The sequence below is a fragment of the Primulina eburnea genome, chromosome 2, assembly GCF_022965805.1.
Source record: "Primulina eburnea isolate SZY01 chromosome 2, ASM2296580v1, whole genome shotgun sequence".
NCBI lineage: Eukaryota > Viridiplantae > Streptophyta > Magnoliopsida > Lamiales > Gesneriaceae > Primulina > Primulina eburnea.
This window is the reverse complement of record NC_133102.1, coordinates 40,358,303-40,383,816: the sequence shown is the minus strand read 5'-3', so window position 1 is coordinate 40,383,816 and position 25,514 is coordinate 40,358,303. Positions and strand designations below refer to the sequence as shown.

Below are 25,514 nucleotides of genomic sequence, written 5' to 3'. Positions count from 1 at the left end.
AGAGATATAAACGTCATAAAATCCATAGTCGCATAATAATATGAAAAGTAAAGCAGTGCAGAAAATAACATAATATGGGCCGAAGGCATATAATGTCTGCGTAAATGAAAAATAACATAAGTAGAGGAGCCCGGTCTAAGAATCTGGGGGGAGACTCGCTATGAAACCCTCAATGTCGATGAAGTCAGTAGGGGCGCCTGGCGGAGGATAACCCTGAGCCTTGAAGAGGCCGACTGCACCCTCGAAACCTGCCTCCAGGAAATGATAAGCTTTAAGAGCGCTGATCTCGTCGAACTCCTCTGACTTGAGGAATTCTTCCTTGAATGAAGAGGCTTCGGAAGCATGTTGCGCCTTGGCGTCCTTGAGGTCCCTACGGATTTGTGCTGCTTCAGCTCGAGCATTCCTTAACTCTTCCTTCAGCCTCTGGTTCTCCTTCGCATGGTCCTCTGTCCACCGCTGATGCTCCTGTTTCTCCTTCAGAAGCTCGTCACCTCGAGCTTGGAGCTCCTTAGCATGCGTCACTTTCATCTCGTCAATAGTAACCTGGAGCTGTTCACGAAGAGCCTTGCCCTCGCGTAAATCTTGGCAGGCACTAGATCGAGTGGCGTTAGCGCGCTCAACCAACTCCCCTACATACATCAAGCCCTGAATAAGTAGACAAAAGTGAAAAGACGACAAGAAAATCATACATGCATTGGACATCAATCTAGAGACTAGAAGGAGAAATATACCTCAGTGATACTGCTGCATGTTCGGCGAGTGAGTTCAGACCACCCCAGTGAACTCATGAACACTGCATCCGCGTCGGAAGGAAGCTGATACATTATCTTTTGAGCCAGATGAGTAGGGCCCTGCCCCACGATGGCCGAATCCGGGGTGTATAGAGGATGTACTCCCGATTCAGGGGGAGGCCCCTCATCTGACCCGGACCCTTCTGGAGAAGAGACCGATACGACTGAGATCTCAGAAATCTTGCGCTTACCATGCTGTGGGACTGACGGGCTAGGATCAGTGGACGCCTTCTTCTTACAAGACGGAGGAGGGGACTTGGCTCGAGGAGGTGGAGAGGAGGCTCGCTTTGGGGTAGAGGAGGATGAGCATGCCTTCTTCTTCACAGCAGCAGGGGAGCTAGCAGGTGTCTTGGCAGTAGTAGAGCAAGAACTTGTTTTCTTCTTCTCAGCAGCATAACAATCTCCTTTTGTGCCCATCGTGACTGCTGGAACGACTGACTTTTGGGGGGCAGAGGATGAACTCCCAGCCTTCTTTTTCGCAACCTCGCGAAGCAATGCGGCATTCATGATTCTAACACCTGCAAATAAAAACAATGAACCGAATGAGAATATTATCAAAGAACACAATAAGCAAAAGAGAGACAGAAAGGGTGAAGAGATGAGAATATCTACTGACGTCCTCCTTCAGGTTAATTTTCGCGGGACTTAACCCGGCATGGCACAGGAGATCTTCAGATAGAAGTTGGGGAATGCTAAAACATCGGTCTCCTAGTACACTCATTATCTCCTGATACTCCTTATCATTCTTGTAACCCTTGAAAAGTTCAGGCTTGGTGAAAGTAAGGTACCAATCGGTATAACAAGTCAATTCTTTGGGTGGTTGGATAAAGAAGAATTATTTTTTCCACTCCTTAACATGACTAGGAGCCCCCTCGAAAAGCTTATGGCTAGACCGAGAAGTCACATAAAAAGATCCTCTTGATCTGGACAGAACTAAGTAGGAGAAAGTAGAGCAATTCAAAGGGAGGTCTAGGGCCCGGAATAACACAGCAAAACAGCTTATCAAGCAGAGAGCATTGGGAGTGAGCAGATCTAGATGCACATGATAGTACTTGCTCAATTCTTGGAGGAAATCGCACAAGGGAAAACGAAGACCGGCATCAAAGTGGTGCTGAAAGAAGGTGTAGCAACCCTTGAGAGCTAGATAGGGTCGGTCCTTAGAGGTAGAAATAATGATCTGATGGGAGGGAGGATGTGCCACAAAGTCCTAAGTTTTGACTCGCTACCAAGAGGGAAGTGAGATGACAAATGACAGTACCATAAGTTATCTGCGTCAGATATGTTCATCTGTTGGGTCACATGGCGAACTTCCTTACCAGGACGGCTATGAGTGGTGACTTCCTCCTCATGAGAATCAAGGGTAAATTCAGGATCAGCTAGGGAAATCTTACTCTCGTCAGACTCGCTAGACCTGCTAGACTCGCTAAACCTCTCGGAATCACTCGAACAACTAGACTCAGAAGTGGAAGAAGATATAACTATTAAGGATAATGAAGCAAAAAAAAGAGCACACTAACCCGGAGGAAGCGTGAGGAAATGCTCGAGGAAAAAAGAATAAGGCAATGAGCGTCGGAGGGGCTACGTCAGGACACCCTCCTGGCCCCCTTCTAACGGACTTATTCGTTATTTCAGGCTCGGGACCATTTTGAAACCTGTGTCTGGACTAGTGACACTCGCTGGAATCAGACCCTAAATTCCCGTTAATATCAAGTTGGAACAAAATTTACTCTTAAAAACACACAAAAAAAAACTTCGAATTAATAAAAAATTGCCGGAAGTGATGAAAAAAAAAATCAAAAATTTAGGATAAGTTACCAAGGAAAGATATGAGATATATGGATGAAGAAAAGAAATGAACTCTTCAATTTATAGAGAAAAAAGATATGGCATAATAATGTGTTCGAAATTATTTAAACTGTATTTTTGCGAGTTTTAGCACATGTTATACATTCCTCGATAGAGTGACCGAGGCGTACAATTTTATTTTTTTAAATTAAAGCAAGTGTCCATTATTTTTTTTTTTAAAAATAATGCTAAGTGATCACGGACTTGCTTTTTAAAAAAATTACGAGAATTTCTAAATGAATACTTAAATAAAGAGAATATGATGAAAAAAGTATAAAACAAAATTTACAAATGAAGAAATGAATGAAAAGGAAATGATTAAAAAAGTATGATGCATACTTTTCGATTTATAGAGGAAAAATGTATTATTTAGGATATAATTTTGCAGCCTTTGACCCGTCTTAAATATTTTTCCTAAAAAAGCAAGTCACGCCTATCAAGTAGGCGTGACTTGAATTATTATTATTTTAAAATAAATCATGCAAATCACGTCTACTTGGTAAGCGTGATTTGATTGCATTAAAATAATAATAATAATACAAGTCACGCCTACATTCTAGGCTTGACTTTTATTTATTTATCTTTAAAAAAAATGCCACGCCTATCATGCCTAGTCTTTTATAAATAAAAAAAAAGAAGTTATTGTATCACGTCAAATCAACAGGCGTGATACATTAGTTTCACAATTACTTCATTTTTGCTTTATTTGATCTAATTATTAAAATTAATTGGGCTTTATAAAGGTTTCCTCTATTAATTTTAATAATTTATAAAATAAAGCAAATTTGAAAAAATTGTGAAACTAATGTATCACGCCTACTGAATTAACGTGATACAATTAATTTTTTTTTAAATATTACTGTTGAGGATCGAAGTTGAGTTTAGAGGGGGGTGAATAAACTCTACTCGTTTTTCTTTCTCTTTCGATGAGGTACTAAAATCCTGTTAGAGATAGTAGTTTATCTTGTGTGTACACCTTCACCTAGATTACATGTGCGGAAACAATCTGATGAAGTAGTAGAAAAACAATAATAACAGTAGGCAGCAGTTGTTTATGGAAGTTCGAAGATGAAATCTTCTACGTCTCCCCTTCTTCTGTTTCCAGAAGGTATAACTAAAAGACTTTGGATATTACAGTACAACTCTTGTACACACCCACTTCAGAAGGACTTACACCTCAGCCTACTGAAACTCTTAGTTACTCAACTCACAAATAATGTGATACACAAAGTTCTGAAAAGACTCTTTTCAGATTACAAACTCTTCCTGATAAAGTATAAGTGATGTAAAGATTGTGAAGAGTGTAAGAATCAGTAGCACAAGATGATTTTCAAAAGATCGGATATTAGCTATGAAGCGTGTGCTACTTTTCTTTGTGTTGAACTCTAAGTACTCAAGGAATTTCGAGATTGTCTGATCAGTGAAAATAGCTTTGATCCTTGAAAATGATGTTATGCGAAGTGTCGTGTCGTATAAGGATTTGTTCCATGTATATATAAGCGACTGAATAAGAACATTCGTCTGGAATATGTCTCTACTGATCAACAAACAGCAGATATCTTCACTAAACATTTGCCAGAAAATAAGTTTTCTTACTTTCGTAACTCTCTTGGTTTGATAGATTTAACTTGATTTTGTTTTCTTTATCATTATCATATGTTATCTTGGCTTAGCTTTTCTTCTGTGGTTATTTAAGTTATTTATCGTATTTAACTAACAGTAAGTTATTTGCAGAAAAGCAGAAGGGAAAGTCAAGTACGTAAACTGAAACTTTATTAGAAATTGATGCCACCCGGGTCGAACAGTGGAGTCGGGTCGGGAACTCTACCAGGTAAGCTATCAAGAATACGGGAAGAAATATGAGCTAAGACGGCGAACTGGAAGGAAGATTCTTCGTTTGCCTTTGAAAGATCTGCCAATAAGAAAAACAACCACGTGAATGGGCGCCGGAGGGGGTCCCCGGCGTGGCCACTCCGATGCTTAAGTCAGCAGGGTACTCAAGCAATAAAACCAATGTAGCCAAGTGATGGCTGTGATATTGGTGTGCAATAAATGAGTGTGTTAAATGTTCATTAATATCTGAATGAAGGAATAAATGCAAAACCTGGTATTTATAGTGGAGGAAATAATGATGACCTCGCTTTTTGGGACGTGCGCATTAAATATACTAGGGCGGCTGATTATACCCTATTGTTCTGACATGTCAAATCATATATTAGTCATATCCCATCTGTCCAGTCACTCATTAATGTTAACAGGTCGGCCGCGTGTATTTTATTAAGTCAAAATCATTAAATGCCTCCCTCGCTTCGAGATGTCAGAAGAGAAGTTATACAAGAACTCTGGTGCCATGTCCTGAATCAACCACTCGGGAGATGGGCTTTCCTGACCCGGGCATCGCTCATGGGCCTGACCCATGACCCGAGCATTCCCGGGATCAACTGCCCGGGACATATCGGGGTATCATCACTCCTTCCTTAAATAGTCGGGCTAGAGTCTACTCGCTGTCCCGATTAGTCCCTTGTGCCCGGTCAGAAAAGCCATTTTGATACACCTTCTGGACTGAGCATAGCTACACAGACGTCGGTGTATGGTGAAGACTCGCGATGTATATCAATCAATCATATCTCCCACGTTTTTATGTTTTCGAGGATGATTTATCGCAATATTTTGATAGGCGTGTACGTCTTTTCAACTTTCTGGTGCAATTCCCAATGTCCATCCTGACCGTCTATGTATCCAAAGATTCGACGATTGTGATTAGCCCCTTGCTATTATAAATATAGCAACATCTTTTTTTTCCCAAGTCACCATTAAATAGTTGGTCACAAGAGTCAAATGGCGAGCTCCAGTAATCCGTCGAATTCAGATATGGAAGAAGTCTCGTGGCGATTAGTTGAGAAGAAGAAAACCGAGATAGAAGATGAAGTGTTCCATAAGATTGTTCGTTACTGGGAGAAACTTCAGAGATTACAACTTCTCCACGAGACCGGAGAAGCTAATGCTTCTAGACTGGTGGTAAAGATGGAGAAGTACCGGGAACGTCTGAACGTGACCGAAGAGGTGAACATCTTCGAGGGTGACCACATCTACCAGCTGACGTTGCTTAAGGAGATGAAAATCCTCTTGGGCATTACAAGCACCGAGGGCTTCCTCAAGTCTTCCCCAAATGAGCTAAGAAAGTGGAAAACCATGTGGATACTCTTTGTAGAAGAAGAATACTCCGATGTAATTAGTAGAAATGCTAGATAATGAATAAAGTTACTCTTCTGTTTCACCCTTGCTTTGTATTTTTAAGATCTGGTATGATTCTTTATTACTGAATGCCTGCTGAACAAACCAAACAAAAGTATCCCAACGGTAATGGTTGATCACCGGCTTTGCTTTGAAACATTACGCTGGGCCCTGACACTCTCTTAGAGAGGATACGAAGCCCCAAGGCTTGTGATATCCGGGTAGTCATAATGATGCATGCATTATCATTAAACATTATCTCGGGAAACCTTTCATATTCGGGGTCGTTTTGATAACTGCATCCGCCTTTTGGTCTACCCCACGTAACTTTCGAGGCCCTTATTAATCGCCCACGTGCACTGGTCTTAATGGCTATGATACATTCTCCTTCCCAATAAATGACGGCATGCTTTAATTAACCTTAGGCTCTTCACATTCCCTCATCCCAAACGTCTTTTCCTCCCTTTCCTATAAATAAATTGGTGGATAAGATGCACCCATACCAACAGAACAATGTCGAGCTCCAGCGACTCCAGTACTGGCAGCAGTGCCATCTCTTCTGTTGGTGTGCAAAGTCAAATCCCAGCGGAGTTACGTCCCTATGTAGAGCTTTTCAAAAAGAATGTCGATGAGTACATTCTGGCCAAAGTCATATGTACCTGGCATAAGCTTCAATTCATCGGCCTTCTTTATTTGAACGGCACAGTCCTCACTCGCTCTCAAAGGATGGTGACGAGGAAATACAGGCGGGAACTAGGGGTATCCCGCATTGAAGAGTTGTTGACTGACCAGAGCCTGCTGCATGCTATGTTGTGGAAGGAATGGCGGCATCTAAATAAGGTCTCGAGCACCGATTCCTTTGTCAATCTTGGCATTCAAGAAGTTACTGACTGGATGGATGAGTGGAAAGGTCGAGTGGCTACTGAAATTTCTGTAATACGACGCCGACCATTCCCTTAATGAAAATTTAGACAATTAATTCTTGCGTCTTCTTTTAATTCTTTGCAAATGTTTTAACACCAGCTAAACTAATCATCAATCCGAAAACCGAAAAAGGTAGGCCTAAACATATCAGAACACCGGGTCCCATGCTGTCCGGGCCTTTTAGCCGGGTGATGGGATCCTCCGCTCCCGAGTTACCTCGTAAGAGGCCGGGACTTGGCATGTTTTCTTTCTTGATTGTGATAAAAGGATTCTATCGGGGCGTATTACCTCTTTACCTTTTTCACGCATGGATATAAAAGAATAGTCATATGATAAATCGGTAAGTCCCAATCTGGGTATAGTGGGTACTCATTCGATAACTTTAGTTCTTCCGGGATCTGAATAAGACCGAGATATGGCATTATCCCAATCCCTCTCTTCGCTTTTTCAGTCAATCATTGCGCAGTCATAATGATAGAATTCTGATGACGTGTTGTCAGAGCCCGTACGTATTCTCAGCTACCATGGCGCCTCGATTTGAGCAACTGTCTTTTCAATTTTCCCGCCGAATGATGCCGCTCAACTTCCAAGGCTAATCTAGCCCGTCCAATCTATGCTAGATCAACGGCATAGATTCCATCTCTCCCTTATATATAGCGATCCATCGATTTTTCTAAAAATCACTTGCAAATTTATTCTTCGGCGAAGCCCTGCTTGTTTTCTTCCTCGGTCTTCTCTGTAGATTTCTCCGGCGATCTCTCCGACTATCAACCATCACCCTCGATTCCTCTCAGTAAGTCTCTCTTTTCTGTGTCTTATTTGCTTCTTTTCCATCATGTCCAATTCCACTTCTTCTACCTCTGGCAAAAATGCTAGGGGCCTATCGGAGGACAATTCTCCCACCCCTTCTGACCAGTCTGTTCAGATTCCGAGGGGTATTCCTACTATTCCCTCTTGATCTTCGTCCAAGAAGACTGCTAAAGCGTCTTCTTCCCGACCCCTGGGCTCCCCGAGTAGAGGGAAGGATAAAATAACAGGGCCCTTCTGGTTTTCTACGGTGTCTTCCACTCTCCGTCCGGGTAGTTTAGGAGACATTCGGTCCCTGGGAGTTATTCCTTCTACTTATGACATTAGGATTCCCGGACCAAATGACCATCCTGTTACTCCTCCCCTCGGATACCACGCTTTCTTCCTTGAGCAGCTTAGGAGTGGTCTCCGTTTCCCGGTTCATCATTTCTTTGAAGGAGTTGCTCGATTTTTTAACCTTCCTCTCAATCATCTTCATCCCAATGCTTTTCGTATTATGGCAGCTACTTTTGTTTTGTTCCGCATGAAACTTATTCCCATTAACTCCTCCATCTTTCACTATTTTTATTCCTGTCGATTTAATGACGGGGTTTTTTCTTTTATGGCCCGGATGCACTATCGGTTTTTAACCGACATCCCTTCTTCTTTGAAGGGATGGAAAACAAAATTTTTCTTTCTTAAATTTCCGACTCTCCCCACCTGTGCTTTGGGGTTTCTTCCTTCCATGCCCAAACAACCTGAGCTTCCCCGAGATTTCAAACTTCTTCCTCCTTTTACCGATGCCTGGGATGCTTTAGGAAAGCAATCCTTCTTATCTTCAGTGCTGATTGGGTCGAACAATCTGGCCTATTACGGGATCGGGTCCCGGCCTGAAGACCCTGTAGATCAGATCATCGACGGGTTTGATCAACCCGGGTCGCAGGCGGGTAAATCGCTTTTCTTGGCTTTTTTTCTTTTTTTTTTTTTTCGCAACTTTACTTTGCTGACCCACTGTGTTTTTGATGTAGCCGAAGAAGACATGATCAAAGCAAGCTTTCAAGAGGCTGCTGCTCAGAGGAAAGCGGAGCAAAAGAGGATTAGAGCGGAGAAAAGGACGAAGGAAGCCCAGGAACAGGAGGAGCGCCGGGCCAGGGAGGCGGCCGAAGCTGGTGAATTGGAAGCACGCCGTGCTAGGGAGGCAGCTGAAGCTCAAGAAACAGAAGAACGCAGAGCCAGCGAGGCAGATTTGGCCCGGGAAGCAGAGAGTGATGCCCAAGCAGGGGCCAGTTCTCCCCGGGTGGGGCCTATCTCTTCGGGAGGGGAGGAAGACTCAACTTCCCTGAACCGTCGCAAGAGGAGAGCCACCACGGAGCCACGGGTGGAGACGGTAGTGGTGGAAGATGAGCCCGAGGGGATGACCCCTTCTCCTGCTTTGGCTGATCCTTCTGCAGGCATTTCGGCGACGAGGCCTCTGGTTCTCCCCAATATTTTTGGGGATACCATTAGTTCAGATCTGCTAGGGGTGATCGGGAGCTTCCTCCGACCTGACGAGGTGGCACATCTTCAGGGAATGCACCCTAATATGCTCCTGAGCGAAGGAGCGGCCCGGACCTTCTCGGTAAGTTCATTTTTTGGGTTCCCTCTCTCTTGCTTCTTCCTTTCTCCTGCAAATTTTCCTGACCTTTTCATTACCAGGGTTTACAAATGTTACTTCATGGGCATGAACGAGTGGCGAAGATAGCCAAGAGAGCTAATGCCCAAACCAAGGCCGCTCAGGGAGCGCATGGTCAGCTCCAAGAGGAAGTAAACCGGATCAGGGAAATTCACGAGAATGTCCTGGCCCGGGAGAAGGCCATTTGGCAGCAGCAGATGGACCTGCTTCAGGCAGAATTATCTGATGCCCGGGCGGAGGCGCAGTCGGCCAGGGCAGAAGCAGAATCCTCCCGGGCTCGTGCCGAGGATTTCGAGGCGATGGCTGCTGAGGCTAGAGAAGGGATGCTGGCTGCCAGAGAAGATGCAGAATACCACCGGGTCCGGGCTGGGGACTTTCAGGCGGCAGTGGCCCTTTTGAGGAAAACCCAGACAGAGCAGATGTCACACTTCCTGAAGTCTTCGGATTTTAAACGAATGCTGGCCAAAAAAGCCTTCCCGTACTTTGAACAAGGCTTCAACAAGTGTTTGGAGCAATTCGAGGAAGCTGGCATGGTTCCAGCGGATATGGAAGATTTCCCGGATTTGGAGAAGGCTGTTGCATCTCTCCCAGATGATGACAAGGAAGATATGGATAAGCAGGACCCTCCTGCGGAATAAATAACTCTCTTTTTTTTCTTTTTTTTTTGTAACCTCTTTCCTCTGATCTATGTATGCATGTTTCTTTTTTCGATTTTGCTTCCTTTAGTAAAATTTCGTAATTTCGATTGCTAAATGGGATACGGTTTACCCGGGTTGGGTATAAGTCCTAAAAGATAATCCGGGGTACGGGTCCACCAGGCCAGGGTACGGGTCCCTGGTCTTAAAAGATTATCCGGGGTACGGGTCCACCGGGCCAGGGTACGGGTCCCTGGACTTAAAAGATTATCCGGGGTACGGGTCCACCGGGCCAGGGTACGGGTCCCTGGACTTAAAAGATTATCCGGGGTACGGGTCCACCGGGCCAGGGTACGGGTCTCTGGACTTAAAAGATAATCCGGGGTACGGGTCCACCGGGCCAGGGTACGGGTCCTTGGTCTTAAAAGATTATCCGGGGTACGGGTCCACCGGGCCGGGGTACGGGTCCACCGGGCCAGGGTACGGGTCCCTGGACTTAAAAGATTATCCGGGGTACGGGTCCACCGGGCCAGGGTACGGGTCCCTGGACTTAAAAGATTATCCAGGGTACGGGTCCACCGGGCCAGGGTACGGGTCCCTGGACTTAAAAGATTATCCGGGGTACGGGTCCACCGGGCCAGGGTACGGGTCTCTGGACTTAAAAGATAATCCGGGGTACGGGTCCACCGGGCCAGGGTACGGGTCCCTGGTCTTAAAAGATAATCCGGGGTACGGGTCCACCGGGCCAGGGTACGGGTCCCTGGACTTAAAAGATTATCCGGGGTACGGGTCCACCGGGCCAGGGTACGGGTCCCTGGTCTTAAAAGATTATCCGGGGCACGGGTCCACCGAGCCAGGGTACGGGTCCCTGGACTTAAAAGATAATTCTTTCGAGTAATTTCCTTCATTCAGTGTAGAAATAACAGATACAAATGTTTCTTAAGCATAATACTTCTTTAAATGAAAAGCATTCCATGGTCTTTTAAGAACACGTCCTTGAGGATCTTCAAGGTAATAGGCCGTACCAGAACTGACTTTTCTGATTACTTTGAAAGGCCCTTCCCATTTGGCTTCTAGCTTCCCCACATCACCCACCGGTTTAACTTTTTTCATAACCAGATCTCCCACGTGAAAATCCCTTCTTCGGACGTGCTTGTTATAGGATTTTATGATCCTGCTGCGATAAGCTTCCATCCGGATGACCGCCCGATCTCTTTTTTCTTCCACAAGGTCGAGCTCCAGGGCTCGAGATAAGTCATTGTTGCTCGAATAGGATTCCACTCGAGTGGAAGATTGCCCGATTTCTACTGGCAAGACTGCTTCAGATCCATAAACCAGACCATATGGGGTTTCCCGAGTGGATGTCCGAGGAGTAGTCCGATAAGCCCATAAGACGCTGGGTAATTCTTCTACCCAATCTTTTCCTTTCCTACTGCAACCGGGCTTTCAAAGCTTGCACAATGATCCTGTTGGTTACCTCTGTCTGGCCATTGGCTTGAGGGTAGGCTACTGAGGTAAAAGATTGCATAATCTTCATTTCCTGACACCAAGAGGTAATCTTTTTTCCTTGGAATTGTCTACCATTGTCTGAAATCAATTTCCTGGGGATGCCATATCGGCAGACAATGTTTTTCCATAAGAATTTCATGATTTCATCCTCGGTGATTCTTGCCAACGGCTCGGCTTCTACCCATTTAGAAAAATAATCCACAGCTACCAGGAGGAACTTCTTCTGGGCGCGAACTGGCGGAAAGGGACCCACGATGTCCAATCCCCATTGGTCAAAAGGGCATGATGCGGAGATCGGTTGCATGTTGGCAGTTGGGCGGTGGTGGAAATTAGAGTGATGTTGACAACCTTGGCATTTCTGGACGAGCCGGGTAGCATCTTGGTTTACTTGAGGCCACCAAAATCCTGCTAAAATAACCTTCCGCGATAGAGCCGTTCCCCCGAGATGTTCCCCACAACATCCCTCATGTACTTCCCGAAGGACATACTCTGTCTCTTCCCCCGATAGGCACTTGAGTAAGGGGCCCTGAAAGGATCGCCTATATAAAACATCATTTAAAAGGGCAAATCGGGGTACCTGCTTCCTGATCTTTACAGCTTGGGTCCGGTCTTCTGGAAGTTTTCCCTCCTTTATATACTCTATGAGAGGAGTCATCCAAGAGTCTTTTCTCAGCGGGGGTGTTTCTTCTTCAAGCGAGGATACGAGCTTCGAACAATAGAGAATCTCCCGGGTGCTTACTTCTGTCAAGGAAGCCGCCAATTTAGCCAACGTGTCGGCTTCGGTGTTTTCTTCCCGGGGAATCTGTTCGATACTCCAGTCTGTGAAGGATGACGCTTGAGAAGTGATAAGATTCAAGTACTTGAGCATCTTCTCATTCTTAACTTCGTAAGCTCCCTTAATTTGTTGAGTAACCAGCTGGGAGTCGGAATAAATGATGATTCGGGAGGCCCCAATCTCACGGGCAGCACGCAACCCTGCCAAGACAGCTTCGTATTCTGCTTCATTATTCGTGACCCTAAAGTCAATCCTCAAAGCCAATTTAACCCTTTCTTCGAGTGGGGAGATCAAGACGACCCCCACTCCGCATCCCGCTATGTTTGAAGCGCCATCAACAAATACCCTCCACACTTTTTCTTCCTCGGGCTGGATCATTTCTGTTAAGAAATCTGATAGCGCTTGTGCTTTTATTGCAGCCCGGGATTTATACTCAATATCGTATTCCCCGAGTTCTACAGTCCATTTGATCATCCTCCCCGAGACCTCTGTATGAGTCATAATTCTGTCGATAGGAGAATTAGTGAGGACCACAATGGGATGTGATAGGAAATACGGTCTCAGCTTTCGAGCAGTCATTACCAAAGCCAGAGCAATCTTTTCTAATTCACTGTATCTCATTTCGGCTCCGCGAAGGGCGTGACTGACGTAGTAGACAGGCTTCTGATCGGTCCCTTCTTCCTTGACGAGCACGGAACTAACAGCAACTTCGGTGGCTGAGAGATAGACCCACAATTTTTCTCCGGGCTCGGGTTTTGCTAAGACAGATAATTCAGCCAAGTGTTTTTTCAAATTTTGAAAGGCCTGCTCGCAGTTGTCATCCCAGCCGAATTTCTGTGCTTTCCTCAGAACTTGAAAGAAAGGATAGCTACGGTGTGCAGATCGGGAAATGAAGCGTGATAAGGCTGCAATTTTCCCTGTCAGTTTTTGCAAATCTCGAACCGACTGAGGAGAGGGCATATCCATGATGGCCCTGATTTTTTCTGGGTTGACTTCGATTCCTCGATCCGTGACCATGAACCCCAAGAATTTCCCACTCTTAACCCCAAACACACATTTGGCCGGGTTAAGTTTTATCCTATACTGCTTCAAAGTGGCGAAGGTTTCGATCAGATCATCGATGAAATGAGCGACTTCTCGGGTTTTAATCAAAATGTCATCCACATATACTTCAATATTTCGGCCTATCTGTTTTTGAAAGACAAGATTCATCAGTCGTTGATATGTAGCCCCTGCATTTTTCAGTCCAAAAGGCATTACAACATAGCAGAAAGTTCCCCCAGACGTGACGAAACTAGCTTTGTCTTGATCTTCTGTAGCTAAAGGGATATGATGATATCCCTGATATGCATCCAAAAAGCTCAAGATTTCACACCCAGAAGTGGAATCGACTAGCTGATCAATCCGAGGGAGTGGGTAACAATCCTTCGGGCAAGCTTTATTCAGGTCTCTGAAATCTACGCACATTCTCCATTTCCCAGTAGACTTTGGGACGAGAACTACATTCGATAGCCAAGAAGGGAAATGGACTTCCCTAATTTGTCCAGCCCTCAGCAATTCTTCGACCTGTTTTTCAATTATTTTATCTTTCTCCGGGCCGAAATGTCGCTTTTTTTGCTTAATTGGCCGGGACCCTGGGAGGATATTTAGTCTATGCTCGGCCACTTGGGGCGAGATCCCGGACAGTTCCTGCTGAGACCAAGCAAAGATATCGGCATTAGTTTTTAAACATTGCAAGAGTTTTACCCGGGTGGTGGCGCAGATGTCCCGAGCTATCCGGATAGTCTTTCCCGAATCGATCTCCACCGATTCTTGCTCTTCTTCCGTCACAAAGTGTACTTCCCCTTCCCGGGCTTCTTCCTGGTGTTCTTTCCCCTTCCCTTCCCTTCTTGCCTTCTTTTGATCAATTCGGACTGTTTCTCCATAACATCTTCGAGAAGAGGGCTGGTCGCCCTTAACTTCTCCTACCTGTCCTTTCACTGGGAATTTGATCTTTTGGTGGTACGTCGAGGCCACTGCTCTCATTTCATTCATGGCTGGTCTCCCTATGATGACATTATATGAAGATGGGGCGTCCACTACTGTGAAAGTAGTTATTACAGTTTTTCTCAAGTCTCCAGTGCCCAGAGTCAGGGGTAGAGCAATTTCCCCCTCTGGATACACGGCGTGCCCAGCAAACCCGAACAGGGCGGTTTCCACAGTTTCCAGCTGGTATTCATGCAGATCCATTTGGATGAGGGCATCTTTGAAAATAACATTGACAGAGCTCCCATTATCCACGAAAATTCTTAACACGTCATAGTTGGCGATGCGGGCCTGAATGACCAGCGCATCATTGTGAGGTAAACTCACTCCTTGGAGATCTTCTGGTCCAAAGCTTATAATCGGCTCGTCTCTTCTTTTATTATCAACTTCTAGACACTACCTCCTACCCCTTGCCTTCCTTTCCCGATTAGAGTCGCCATCAGTAGCTCCCCCCGAAATCATTTTGATTACTCCTCGAGTCGGAGAAGGATCCTCTCCTCCCGCTGGCTTGATTCTCTCTTCCCGGGTACTCGTTTCTCCTCCTCGTCTTCCACTTGAAGTGCTCATCGTTCTTTGGGGAATATTCAGCGATGAACGTCTGGACAACCAGGGTGGTTGTTGAGATCGTTCTCGTGGCGGGTGAGGCGCGGACACGGGACGTCTATTAGCATTTCTTCCTAGGACTCGGCACTGATTAGTATCGTGAGCACAATTTTTATGAAGGGTACAGTACCTTTTTTGTTCTGGCTTGGAGATTCTGACCTCTGAACGGGGAGGAAGGACTTCATTTGACCTGCACTCTTGAATCTCTCTGTCCCGAGCCATCTTTAAAGGCACATGGGGAAAATGACCCCCACCACTTTTCTTAGGAGCTCTTTCTTCAGTTTTGTAAGTCCGATCTCCTCTTGCTCTTTTCAAGGCCTCTCTTTTCTGGTTTTGCGCTTCTTCCATATTGATATATTTCTCCGCTCGTGACAGGAGATCCTCAAAATTTTCAGGCAGTTTTTTGGTTAAGGATCGGAAGAATTCCCCTTCCCATAACCCTTGCATAAATGCGGTGGTTTTTGTCTCAGGTGCACAGGTCGGCACATCAAGGGCCACCCGATTGAATCTTTTGAGATAAGCCCTCAGGGTTTCATCTTGCCTTTGCTTTACTTCGAATAAACTGAAGGCGGTCTTTTTGTACTTTTTACTGCTGCTAAATTGATGCAAGAACACTTTTTGAAAATCTTCAAAGCAACAGATGCTTTGTGGTGCCAACCCTTCAAACCATCTCTGTGCGGAATCGACCAGAGTGGTAAGAAATACTTTACATTTGATTGGGTCTTCATAGCAGTGCAACATGGCCATATTTTTGAAACGCGCGAGGTGTTCCTCAGGGTCAGAGCTTCCATCATAATCTTTGATTTTTGCCGACTTGAAATGCCCGGGAAGTGGTTCCCGGATGATGATGTCAGAGAATGGGCAGCCTTTGATTACAAAAATACCGCCCTTGGAGACAGCCTGCCCTTCCAATGCTTTCACTTTTTTTCTTAATTCTTCCAATTCTCCAGCGATAGTGGGGGATTTAGAACCTGCGCTTTCCCTTTCTTCTTCCCTTCTCTCTTCCTCTTGTGCTTGCTTACGCTGCTGTTCATGCTGACTGGCCTGGTGAGAAGCAGCCTTTTTGGCGTTAGCCATGTTGACAGCATCGGTTATGATTTTCTTCAATTCTTCGGGAGTCAAATGAATGGTGGGTTGAGGATCATTAGGGGGGGGACCACCTGCGCCAGAGAGACGTGTATTGTTTTCCTCTGGGGCTCGAGAGGCGTCTTGGTTTGCTCTCCTAGTAGGAGCCATATCCACGTCTTAGGACTCAGATTTCCCACAGACGGCGCCAATGATGCCACCCGGGTCGAACAGTGGAGTCGGGTCGGGAACTCTACCAGGTAAGCTATCAAGAATACGGGAAGAAATATGAGCTAAGACGGCGAACAGGAAGGAAGATTCTTCGTTTGCCTTTGAAAGATCTGCCAATAAGAAAAACAACCACGTGAATGGGCGCCGGAGGGGGTCCCCGGCGTGGCCACTCCGATGCTTAAGTCAGCAGGGTACTCAAGCAATAAAACCAATGTAGCCAAGTGATGGCTGTGATATTGGTGTGCAATAAATGAGTGTGTTAAATGTTCATTAATATCTGAATGAAGGAATAAATGCAAAACCTGGTATTTATAGTGGAGGAAATAATGATGACCTCGTTTTTTGGGACGTGCGCATTAAATATACTAGGGCGGCTGATTATACCCTATTGTTCTGACATGTCAAATCATATATTAGTCATATCCCATCTGTCCAGTCACTCATTAATGTTAACAGGTCGGCCGCGTGTATTTTATTAAGTCAAAATCATTAAATGCCTCCCTCGCTTCGAGATGTCAGAAGAGAAGTTATACCAGAACTCTGGTGCCATGTCCTGAATCAACCACTCGGGAGATGGGCTGTCCTGACCCGGGCATCGCTCATGGGCCTGACCCATGACCCGAGCATTCCCGGGATCAACTGCCCGGGACATATCGGGGTATCAGAAATCATTCCAGTACATTAAACAATGCAGAAGTAAAAACAGTAGATCTACAAATGCTCTTTAACCAGAAGCGTTACATTTAGCTTTTGTCTTCAGTAATATGAGCACCCTGCAGTTTTTTTGCAAAGTACTTCCACAGGAATAAAGATTCCAGCAAAGCTTGAGTCTAGAAAGAATCTAGCAAGTTTGGGTCTTGTCAGCACTAATGTATTATTAGATGCCTTACAGGGCATCATAGATGATATCAGCTTTATCGATCAACCAACACTCTCTTATTGCATTAGCATGCTTCTGGAAGGAATCGATGCTACATATCAATATCAATGGAAGCAACAGATCTGTTTGACTGTCGACATTACAACTCCAGGAGTTTGTTTCAAGGATCATTACGAAAAGAATGATTTCCCCAAACTTCCTTCTGAACATTTCTTCGGCTCCTGGATCAGATTCTAACTCTCTTTTAACTTGAGTTTTCATTTTAGATTATGTATGTTTAACTTCGTTCAAGTTGTGCAGGCATTTATAGAAGAAACAAAGACACTTGCGACTGCTCATTTTCGACGGTTCAGATTGAGAGATTGCCAAGAGTCACTTGTCGTTTTAATGACCACTTATTAGTTGCATTTACCGAGGGGGAACAGTATCTTAGTCAGACTAAGTCAGACTAAGATTTTTACACCTTTTTCAGAAAACAGATAGAATGTTTGTCTTTTCGATAAAACTACGAGTCTGCTGGTTTTGTCAAAGTGCTCAAATATTTCAGCACCCTGAAACTTCCAGCAGACGTTATCATAAAACGACAAATCTTCTTCTGATTTTTTTTCTAGTAACCGCCTGGACAGCCCGCCTTTTTCAAATTTTCAAAATCATTCGTATATCTGACAATTTCTGCAAATCTTTTCAAACACTCAACCAAAAACATACTGACACGTGTCTTTATGTTTATTTGACGACTGTATATTTATTTTAAATTTCACCTTTTCATCTTTACTGTTTCATAACTGTTTATTATTCAGCTACTGTTTCCTCTCCATCATCTCTAACTACTGCAAATTGTATCTGATTCTATCTTCATACAGAAATGGCCTGAGCATACACTCTCAACGCATATCAAGTAAATTTTGCTTCTGTTCTCAACGTCAAGGATGAGAATCTCGTTAAAATGTTTTAAGACCTTGAGAAATCAGGACTTAGAAAATTCCTGGAAGCACCAGCTGTAATTTACAAAAGTGCTCTTCTGGAATTCTAACTAAAGCGACAGTGTATGAAGGAAAGATTGTTCATTCTCAAGGAGATGCATCTATCTCCATTGATGCCACACTTTTGGGAGCGACCTTTCTTCTCCCACTCTCAGGTACTTCTGAACTATCTGATATCTCCAAGATAGTTATGTCTATTGCGCTCAGCACTTTCTCAGCTTCTGGAGAAGAATTGTCTCCTTCTTGTCACAAGAAATTACTCAAAATGGAATATCAAATTCAGGCTGATATTGTGGCAAAAGCTATTTTAATCAAAGCTGGCACTTTCGACAAGTTAACAAAGGAAAAAGTTCAAGTGATGACTGCCATCACTAAGAGAATCAAAGTGGACTGGAGTCGTTTCATATTCAGAATCATGAAAGACATTGTTGTCAAGAAAAGTTCTGGATTCGCTGTTCAAATCAGCGCAATGCTCAAGGATGCTGGTTTCGCCTCTACCAGTGATCAAGATGCTGCTTCAGTATCAATTATTGATGCTAAGAACGTACTCGCTTTAAGGCCTAAGTCAACCGTGGCTGAATTTGTCGCCTTGAAAAAGGAGATTGGAGAAACTGCTTCTGAGGTTCAGAAACCTCAAAGGAAAATTAAAAGGAAGAGAGTGATCGTTTTTACTGATTCTGATAAAACAGTATCAGAAGAGTCTACTGCTGATGTTCAACCATCCCTACCTACTCCAATCAAGAAGAAAGCTCGCACTGTTCTTAAGATCAAGAAGACAACAGCACTTTCTGAGATTGAGAAAGTACCTATCAGACAGGTATTTCCAGAAATGGTTCCTTCTGTTCGACACACTGCTGCTACGTCTGTACAAGCTGCTGCGTCTATTCCAACAACATCTACTGCTTCTGTTTTCAAGCCGTTGTCTGGAATAGTGATTCGAGAACCTACGAAGGGGTCTTCTGCATTCCAACTCATTTTGCCTATTTCCTCATCTGATAAAGGCAAAGGAAAGATGATTGAAGAACTACAAATTTTTGGACTAAGAACATCTGTGACCACAGGTGTTGATCTTCATTTGGCAGAAATCGAAAGCTCTGCAAATGATGACATGAATTTTTTTTATGAGTGGCACACGGTCCGACTTTTCCATTCTTTTGCTTACTTCAAGACAAAAGGAACCTATGGAAAACTGATGAACGCAGAGAAGAGAATTTTTCAGCTTGCCAAAACTGAAAATATCATCGAGGCCTTGCGCAGAAGGAGTTTCATCCTCGATCAGCTGAAATTTCAGAAGCTAGAATCGGTTCTGAAAGTTCTTGAATCGAATTTTGATCCTGCTGTTCAGGATCAAAACGTTATTTTGATTCTTTCTGACAAGTTAAAACAGATGCGTGAGCAACTTCTTGCTCAAGAAAAGGGCTTTGGCGAGCCTATTGTATATCACGTCCGACTTGTTCCAGACTTTCAACAGACTCAGACAGTTGAGGAACGAACTACAGCCTCACCAAAGGCTTATGTTCTCAGTATTCCTGCCTCTCCAACAAGGCCCATTCCGTCATCGTCTCAGTTATCTGTGCATGAACTGGCTTCGGTTGAAGAAGTCATTGAGTCGATTGTTCCAACGGTCTCTACCACTCAGGAAGTAGCACCGGCTACTTCATTGCCACCTTCTCCTTCTCCGACCACAGTGCAACATATGGCAGAACCATATGCTACATCTCTCTTGCCAAATTTAGAGAAATTTTCTGCTGCTCATCAAGCAGAAATGAAAGCTCTTTTGGATCAACCATCTGAACCCATTACTGCAGAACCATCAGATTCACCTGCTGCCATTGTACCACCAGAAGAGAACTTGGTCTCCACCATGGCTCCTCCTGATGAAGAAATCGTTCATGCCGTAGTTGTTGTTGAACCAACTGTCTCTGCCATTCCAGAAGAAAGCTCTGCCGATCCTGGTCTTTCCACTGCTGTGATAGACACCAATCCGATCTCTACTGCACTGATTATCACTAATCCTGTTCAAACTCTCACCAACACTCGCACTGCTGAAATGAGGGAACGCATGCTTGCGCGAACCCCCTCCCCTGAATCAGATTCATTCAACTTGGAGTTCCAGATTGATGTTCTACAAAGGGAACTCAACAACTTGTCTGATTTAGTCAAATGGATGTCATGTGAGAACATATAAGAATTTACTGGTGCTCAATCCTTCAGAGATCGGATGGGCAAATACATATATAACACGGCGGAAAACATGGACAAGATGTATGCTGAAACCATTGTTTTCAGACAGGCTATAACGAGGAACAACAGTCAAATGCTGCTTGTTCAAGATGATATACTCAAACGACTCAACCAGCATGATGATCTTATTCGATCATTTTCCACCTCCATGGAAGCTATGGATGCCAAGATTGATTCTCAGAATCAATCTCTTACTACACTGAATGATCGCATCTCTTCTCAAGCTCCGTATCTGGAGATGCTAACCAATGACATTCAGAATCTATCTGGAAGAATGAATGATCTCTTGGCCCATGTGGTTGCCGCTGATGCCAAAAAGGGGGAAGATAGAAGAGATCCAGCAGAAGCTAGGCAATCAGAAGCTGAAGCTGAACCTTCAGACATAAGACTTCAAGATCCTCAGAATGAAGAAGTCATCTACATGGATATTGAAACTGACTGATTATTTACTTTGATACTTTATTGACATTATCATTTTGTTTAATGATTATCTGCTTTATTTAACGTTTTTCTACTGTTTAGGTTTTGGCATCACCACAAAGGGAGAAATTGTTAGACATGAATTTTATTGTGGCGATGTTAACTAAAACCAGCAGACCAGAACAGTAGACTAACTTAACAGAAGCTACTGGTCAAGTAAAACTAAAGCAGTAGAAAGGATAGAAATACAGAACCAGTAGAAGACGTTGCCTAACGTTACTACTTTATATGTTACCGTTAAAGTTCCTAGTACTAGTATTAATTGCAGCATTAAATACTATACGGAGTCATTTAATGCACTTTACCCAATTAAGTATAAAACAAGACTGATTGTTTTATAGCTTTTCTGCAGGAACCTCTTTTGGTAATAAAGCTGATTGTATCAGTTATCTGAAGACATCCTCTGATTATGAACGTTGAACTCAGTCGCTTATATATACATGGAACAAATCCTTATACGACACGACACTTTGCATAACATCATTTTCAAGGATCAAAGCTATTTTCACTGATCAGACAATCTCGAAATTCCTTGAGTACTTAGAGTTCAACACAAAGAAAAGTAGCACACGCTTCATAGCTAATATCTGATCTTTTGAAGATCATCTTGTGTTACTGATTCTTACACTCTTCACAATCTTTACATCACTTATATTTTATCAGGAATCGTTTGTAATCTGAAAAGAGTCTTTTCAGAACTTTGTGTATCACATTATTTGTGAGTTGAGTAACTAAGAGTTTCAGTTGGCTGAGGTGTAAGTCCTTCTGAAGTGGGTGTGTACAAGAGTTGTACTGTGATATCCAAAGTCTTTTAGTTATACCTTCTGGAAACAGAAGAAGGGGAGACGTAGAAGATTTCATCTTCGAACTTCCATAAACAACTGCTGCCTACTGTTTTTATTGTCTTTCAATTACTTCATCAGATTGTTTCCGCACGTTTTATTGTAATCTAGGTGAAGGTATACGCACAAGATAAACTATTATCTCTAACAGGATTTTAGTACCTCATCGAAAGAGAAAGAAAAACGAGTAGAGTTTATTCACCCCCCTCTAAACTCAACTTCGATCCTCAACAATTACGCATGGTAGGCGTGACTTTTATTTGTTTAAAAATAAATAAATAAATAAAAATCACGCCTAACAAGTAGACGTAACTTGTATTATTATTTTTTAATGCAATACAAGTCATGCCTACCAACTAAGAGTGACTTGCATTATTTTTTAAGTCGGGTCAGAGGCTACAAACCTATAGCCCAAATAAGACATTTCTTTTTTCATCTATAAATTGAACAGTATACATCATACTTTTTAAATCATTTCCTCTTATTTCATCTCTTTATTTGTAAATTCCCATAAATTTTGTTTTATGCTTTTTTCATCATTTTTCTTCATTCTATGTCTTCATTTGGAAATTGCCGTAAATTTTTTTTTAAAACAAAGAAAATCTGTGATCACTTAGCATTATTTTTTAAAAAAACAAAATAATGGACACTTGTTTTAATTACCAAAAAAATTAAAGTTGTATGTCTCGGTCACTCTGATTGAGAACGTACAACATGTGTTAAAAGCTACAAAAATACGACCTAAATAATTTCGAACATATTATTATACCATAGCTTTTTTTTATATAAATTGAAGAATTCATTTCATCTCTTCATTTATCTCTCTCATATCTTTCATTGATAACTTCTCCTAAATTTTTACATTTTCTTTCATCACTTCAGACAATTTTTTTATTAATTTCAAGTTTTTCTTTTGTGTTCTCGCAGATAAATTTTTATTCCAACTTAAATATAAGATATGTATACTAATATAAATTATTTATAATAGATATTAAAATTAAAAATGAAATTATTATTTATGTTAAACTATTTTTTAGGTGTTAGTTTAAATTTTTTTCCAATTTTAATTATTTCGTGTTTTTAGTTATTATTAATTTTTACAAAGAAATTTCAAAACCATTTATTATAATAAATATCATTATCATTGACATTTTTAAAAAAATTGTTAAGAAAATATATGTTATATGTCATTTGATAATAAATAATTTTAGATTTAATGCGTTTTTATATGTATATTTTTATTCCAAATTTAATTTAAAATATTATTTTAGAAATAAAAAAATAAAAGTCATGTAGACTTTTGTTTAGAAATAAAGAGTCACGTTTTTTACTTGATTCTTAAATATTTTTGAAACAAATACATTCTCAGTTGGGTTAAGCGTACATGAGTTAGAGTAGACTGTGATGAGTTACTTCCTAGAAAGTTCTCCTGACGTTGTGACGCTTGATCTGGTTGGTTAAATGGGCCGTAAAAAAGTGGCATCAGATCTTAACGGATAATAATGTATCTGCTGGAGGCAAGACCGACGGTAAGGAATGGTAAGATTAATATATAAGGGATATGAGACAACACAAGTAGATAGACACGCATCTCCGGACTCATTAGCCTAACAGCCTGAACCATTCACACCCAAGTAGGTGCACTCTGCGCTGCCACAAATATTAGGAAATAAAGTTGCGCCTTTATTAACAGCTATAACTTTTGGCCTAATAGTAAGCGTTTGATCCTAACACTCTCCGATATAATCACGAGCTACAATAATGTTATATCTTGATTTTGTTTGTTATTATTAATTTTTATAATTTTTGTATAATTATATGTTAGATAATAATCATATAATATGTTTTTGTATTTATACTTTTGTTAAGATGTCAACGTGTGACTTTTTAGTTTTTCAAAAAAAAGAAATAATAAAAAGTCATGTCTTATATATTTTAGAAAAATGCATTTTCCGACTCATTCAAGTTTTCTTAGACATTAACTACAATAATATAAGAGTAATTTAATTATTTATGGTAAGTCTAAAAAATTATTACTACTTAATCAAGTCACATCCTCTTAAAAAAGGTGAGTTGATTAATTTTTTAAAAAAAATAAAGTCACGTCATTTGAGATACCATGACACCAATATCTATTGCAAAAAAAATATTTTTTTGTGACGCGGTCTAATATTTATTAGTATGTGTATATATTAAAATTATTATGTGTTTGTGATTATTATTATTTGTGTAGATCTTCAAATTATTGTTTATATTAATTAGATATAATAATTACTTTATTCGATTTTATTTATAATGTCAAGCTAATTTTTTTTATATATTTTATTTATATTGTTCAATATTTGTTTTTGGCTTTTTTCATGCAACTAAAATTTTATTATAAAAATTTCAAACGAGATATGTATATACATTTTTATTATTAAAATAATTTTGTATTTTCAAAACTCGTAGATTGTGAATATATTATTTTTAATGTATTTATTTTTTATATTTTTAAAAAATTGGTTTCCTTATAGTTAGTATTTGTATATAATTGTTTTGTTAATTGTGTTGATGGTGACTCTATCATCGGGATTGATATATCCCACAAATTTGATAAATTCGAAAAATGATAAAAGCAAACGAATGATACAGTTCAAAAAAAAAGACCAACGAAGAATAATGATAGCAAATATTCTCCAGACGTTTACTAATTATATAAGCAAATGTTCAATATTCGATCAAAATCACGCCATTTAATAGGTCATGGTAATTGGTTCGAGTGATTTGTGCTGATCGTGATAGATCTGATCACCCTGTCGCCACAATTCTAATTATTATTTTTAATAATTTACGTGTAAAAAAATTTAAAAAATCAAGTCACGGCTTGACTTGATGATTTTTTTCAAAAAAAAGTACATCAAGCCCTCACCATTGACATTAGATGGTAGATTTTTAATTTATATCCATCACCGTTACTTATTTAAGTTATTTTTTTATTCACTGAAACGGTGAAAAAGCCCAAATTAATAGACTAAACAGTTAAAAACCAAGTTTTTATAACAAAATATGATGCCTTTTAAATGTTCTGGATTTTCCATCCCATCAGGCGTCAACTATAAAATAATTCAATAAACAGCCCGAACTAAACTAAGAAATTTATAAACTCGGAATATGAACATGAAAAGCCCTTGTTTGAATATTTTAGAAATAACATGATTCATAATTTGTGATTTAATAAAATTTGAATTTTTTGTAAAATAGTGAAATAATATTGACAGTGTAAAAATTAGAACCAAAAAAAAGAGACGAGGCGATCGCAGTGGGATTCGAACCCACGACCTTTAGATCCGGAGTCTAACGCGATATCCACTCCGCTATGCGATCCCTTTCGGTAACTCAAAGGAACAAAACAACGAATAAAAATGAAAATTGTGGAGGTTTTTTGGATGTTTCTGCACATTGAAATAGGTAGAAACAAACCACAACAATAAACGCAAAAAAGGACAAATTCGAATAAGAAGCAAAAATCATGTAATAATCCAAAGAGATAATGTATCACAAATAATCCACACGCGCACCTTATTCTTCCGCCAGGTATCGACGATGAAGGAAGCATTGAACAGAAGAAAATTGGAAGAAACGGAGAAGCAGATCGGATCTGAGAGAAACAGGAACAGGGACAGCGAGCTAGGGCACCGCGTTTGATTCCTTGGAGCATGGCCAATTGCAGCTTACGCGCTGTTTTTATTTGTAAGCTTGATTGGCCCATAATCATGTTAGCCGGCCTCTATTTATCTCTGGGCCGGACCAAATTAACTGGGTTAATCAATATTCAATAATGAAATTCCTTTCATAGTTTCTGGAGTTTGTTTTAAAATATAGTTTTTTCCTAAAAAAAAATGTATCTAAAATATTTATTCATCTGTCCGTAACAGTACGAGGCATTGTCTCTCACGTTCGACTCAAATTCTACAAAATACCAGAGTTACAAATGATTAGGTCTATATA

The 25,514-nt window shown here is 41.5% G+C and overlaps 2 protein-coding genes and 1 non-coding gene across 4 annotated transcripts; all 3 read right to left on the bottom strand.

Annotated features, from left to right (window-relative positions):
- On the bottom strand, positions 1-25,353 carry LOC140823174 (uncharacterized). 2 transcript variants are annotated; one of them, XM_073184361.1, is made up of 3 exons: positions 25,085-25,353; positions 732-1,309; positions 1-645 (listed from the first exon to the last, which is right to left on the bottom strand). In XM_073184361.1, the coding sequence occupies exons 2-3, from the start codon at positions 1,296-1,298 to the stop codon at positions 136-138; spliced, it is 1,077 nt and encodes a 358-aa protein (XP_073040462.1). In that variant the 5' UTR covers positions 1,299-1,309; positions 25,085-25,353; the 3' UTR covers positions 1-135. The 2 variants fall into 2 exon arrangements, with proteins under 2 accessions (XP_073040462.1, XP_073040461.1); XM_073184360.1 differs by lacking the exon at positions 25,085-25,353 and adding an exon at positions 1,404-2,855.
- LOC140824310 (uncharacterized) lies at positions 11,317-16,035 on the bottom strand. Its single transcript, XM_073185910.1, has 2 exons — positions 14,611-16,035; positions 11,317-14,487 (listed from the first exon to the last, which is right to left on the bottom strand). Exons 1-2 carry the CDS (start codon positions 16,033-16,035, stop codon positions 11,317-11,319), a joined length of 4,596 nt encoding a protein of 1,531 aa, XP_073042011.1.
- TRNAR-CCG (transfer RNA arginine (anticodon CCG)) lies at positions 24,818-24,890 on the bottom strand. The gene has a single exon. It is a non-coding gene; the product is annotated as a tRNA-Arg (tRNA).
- Positions 25,354-25,514: the final 161 nt, after the last annotated feature.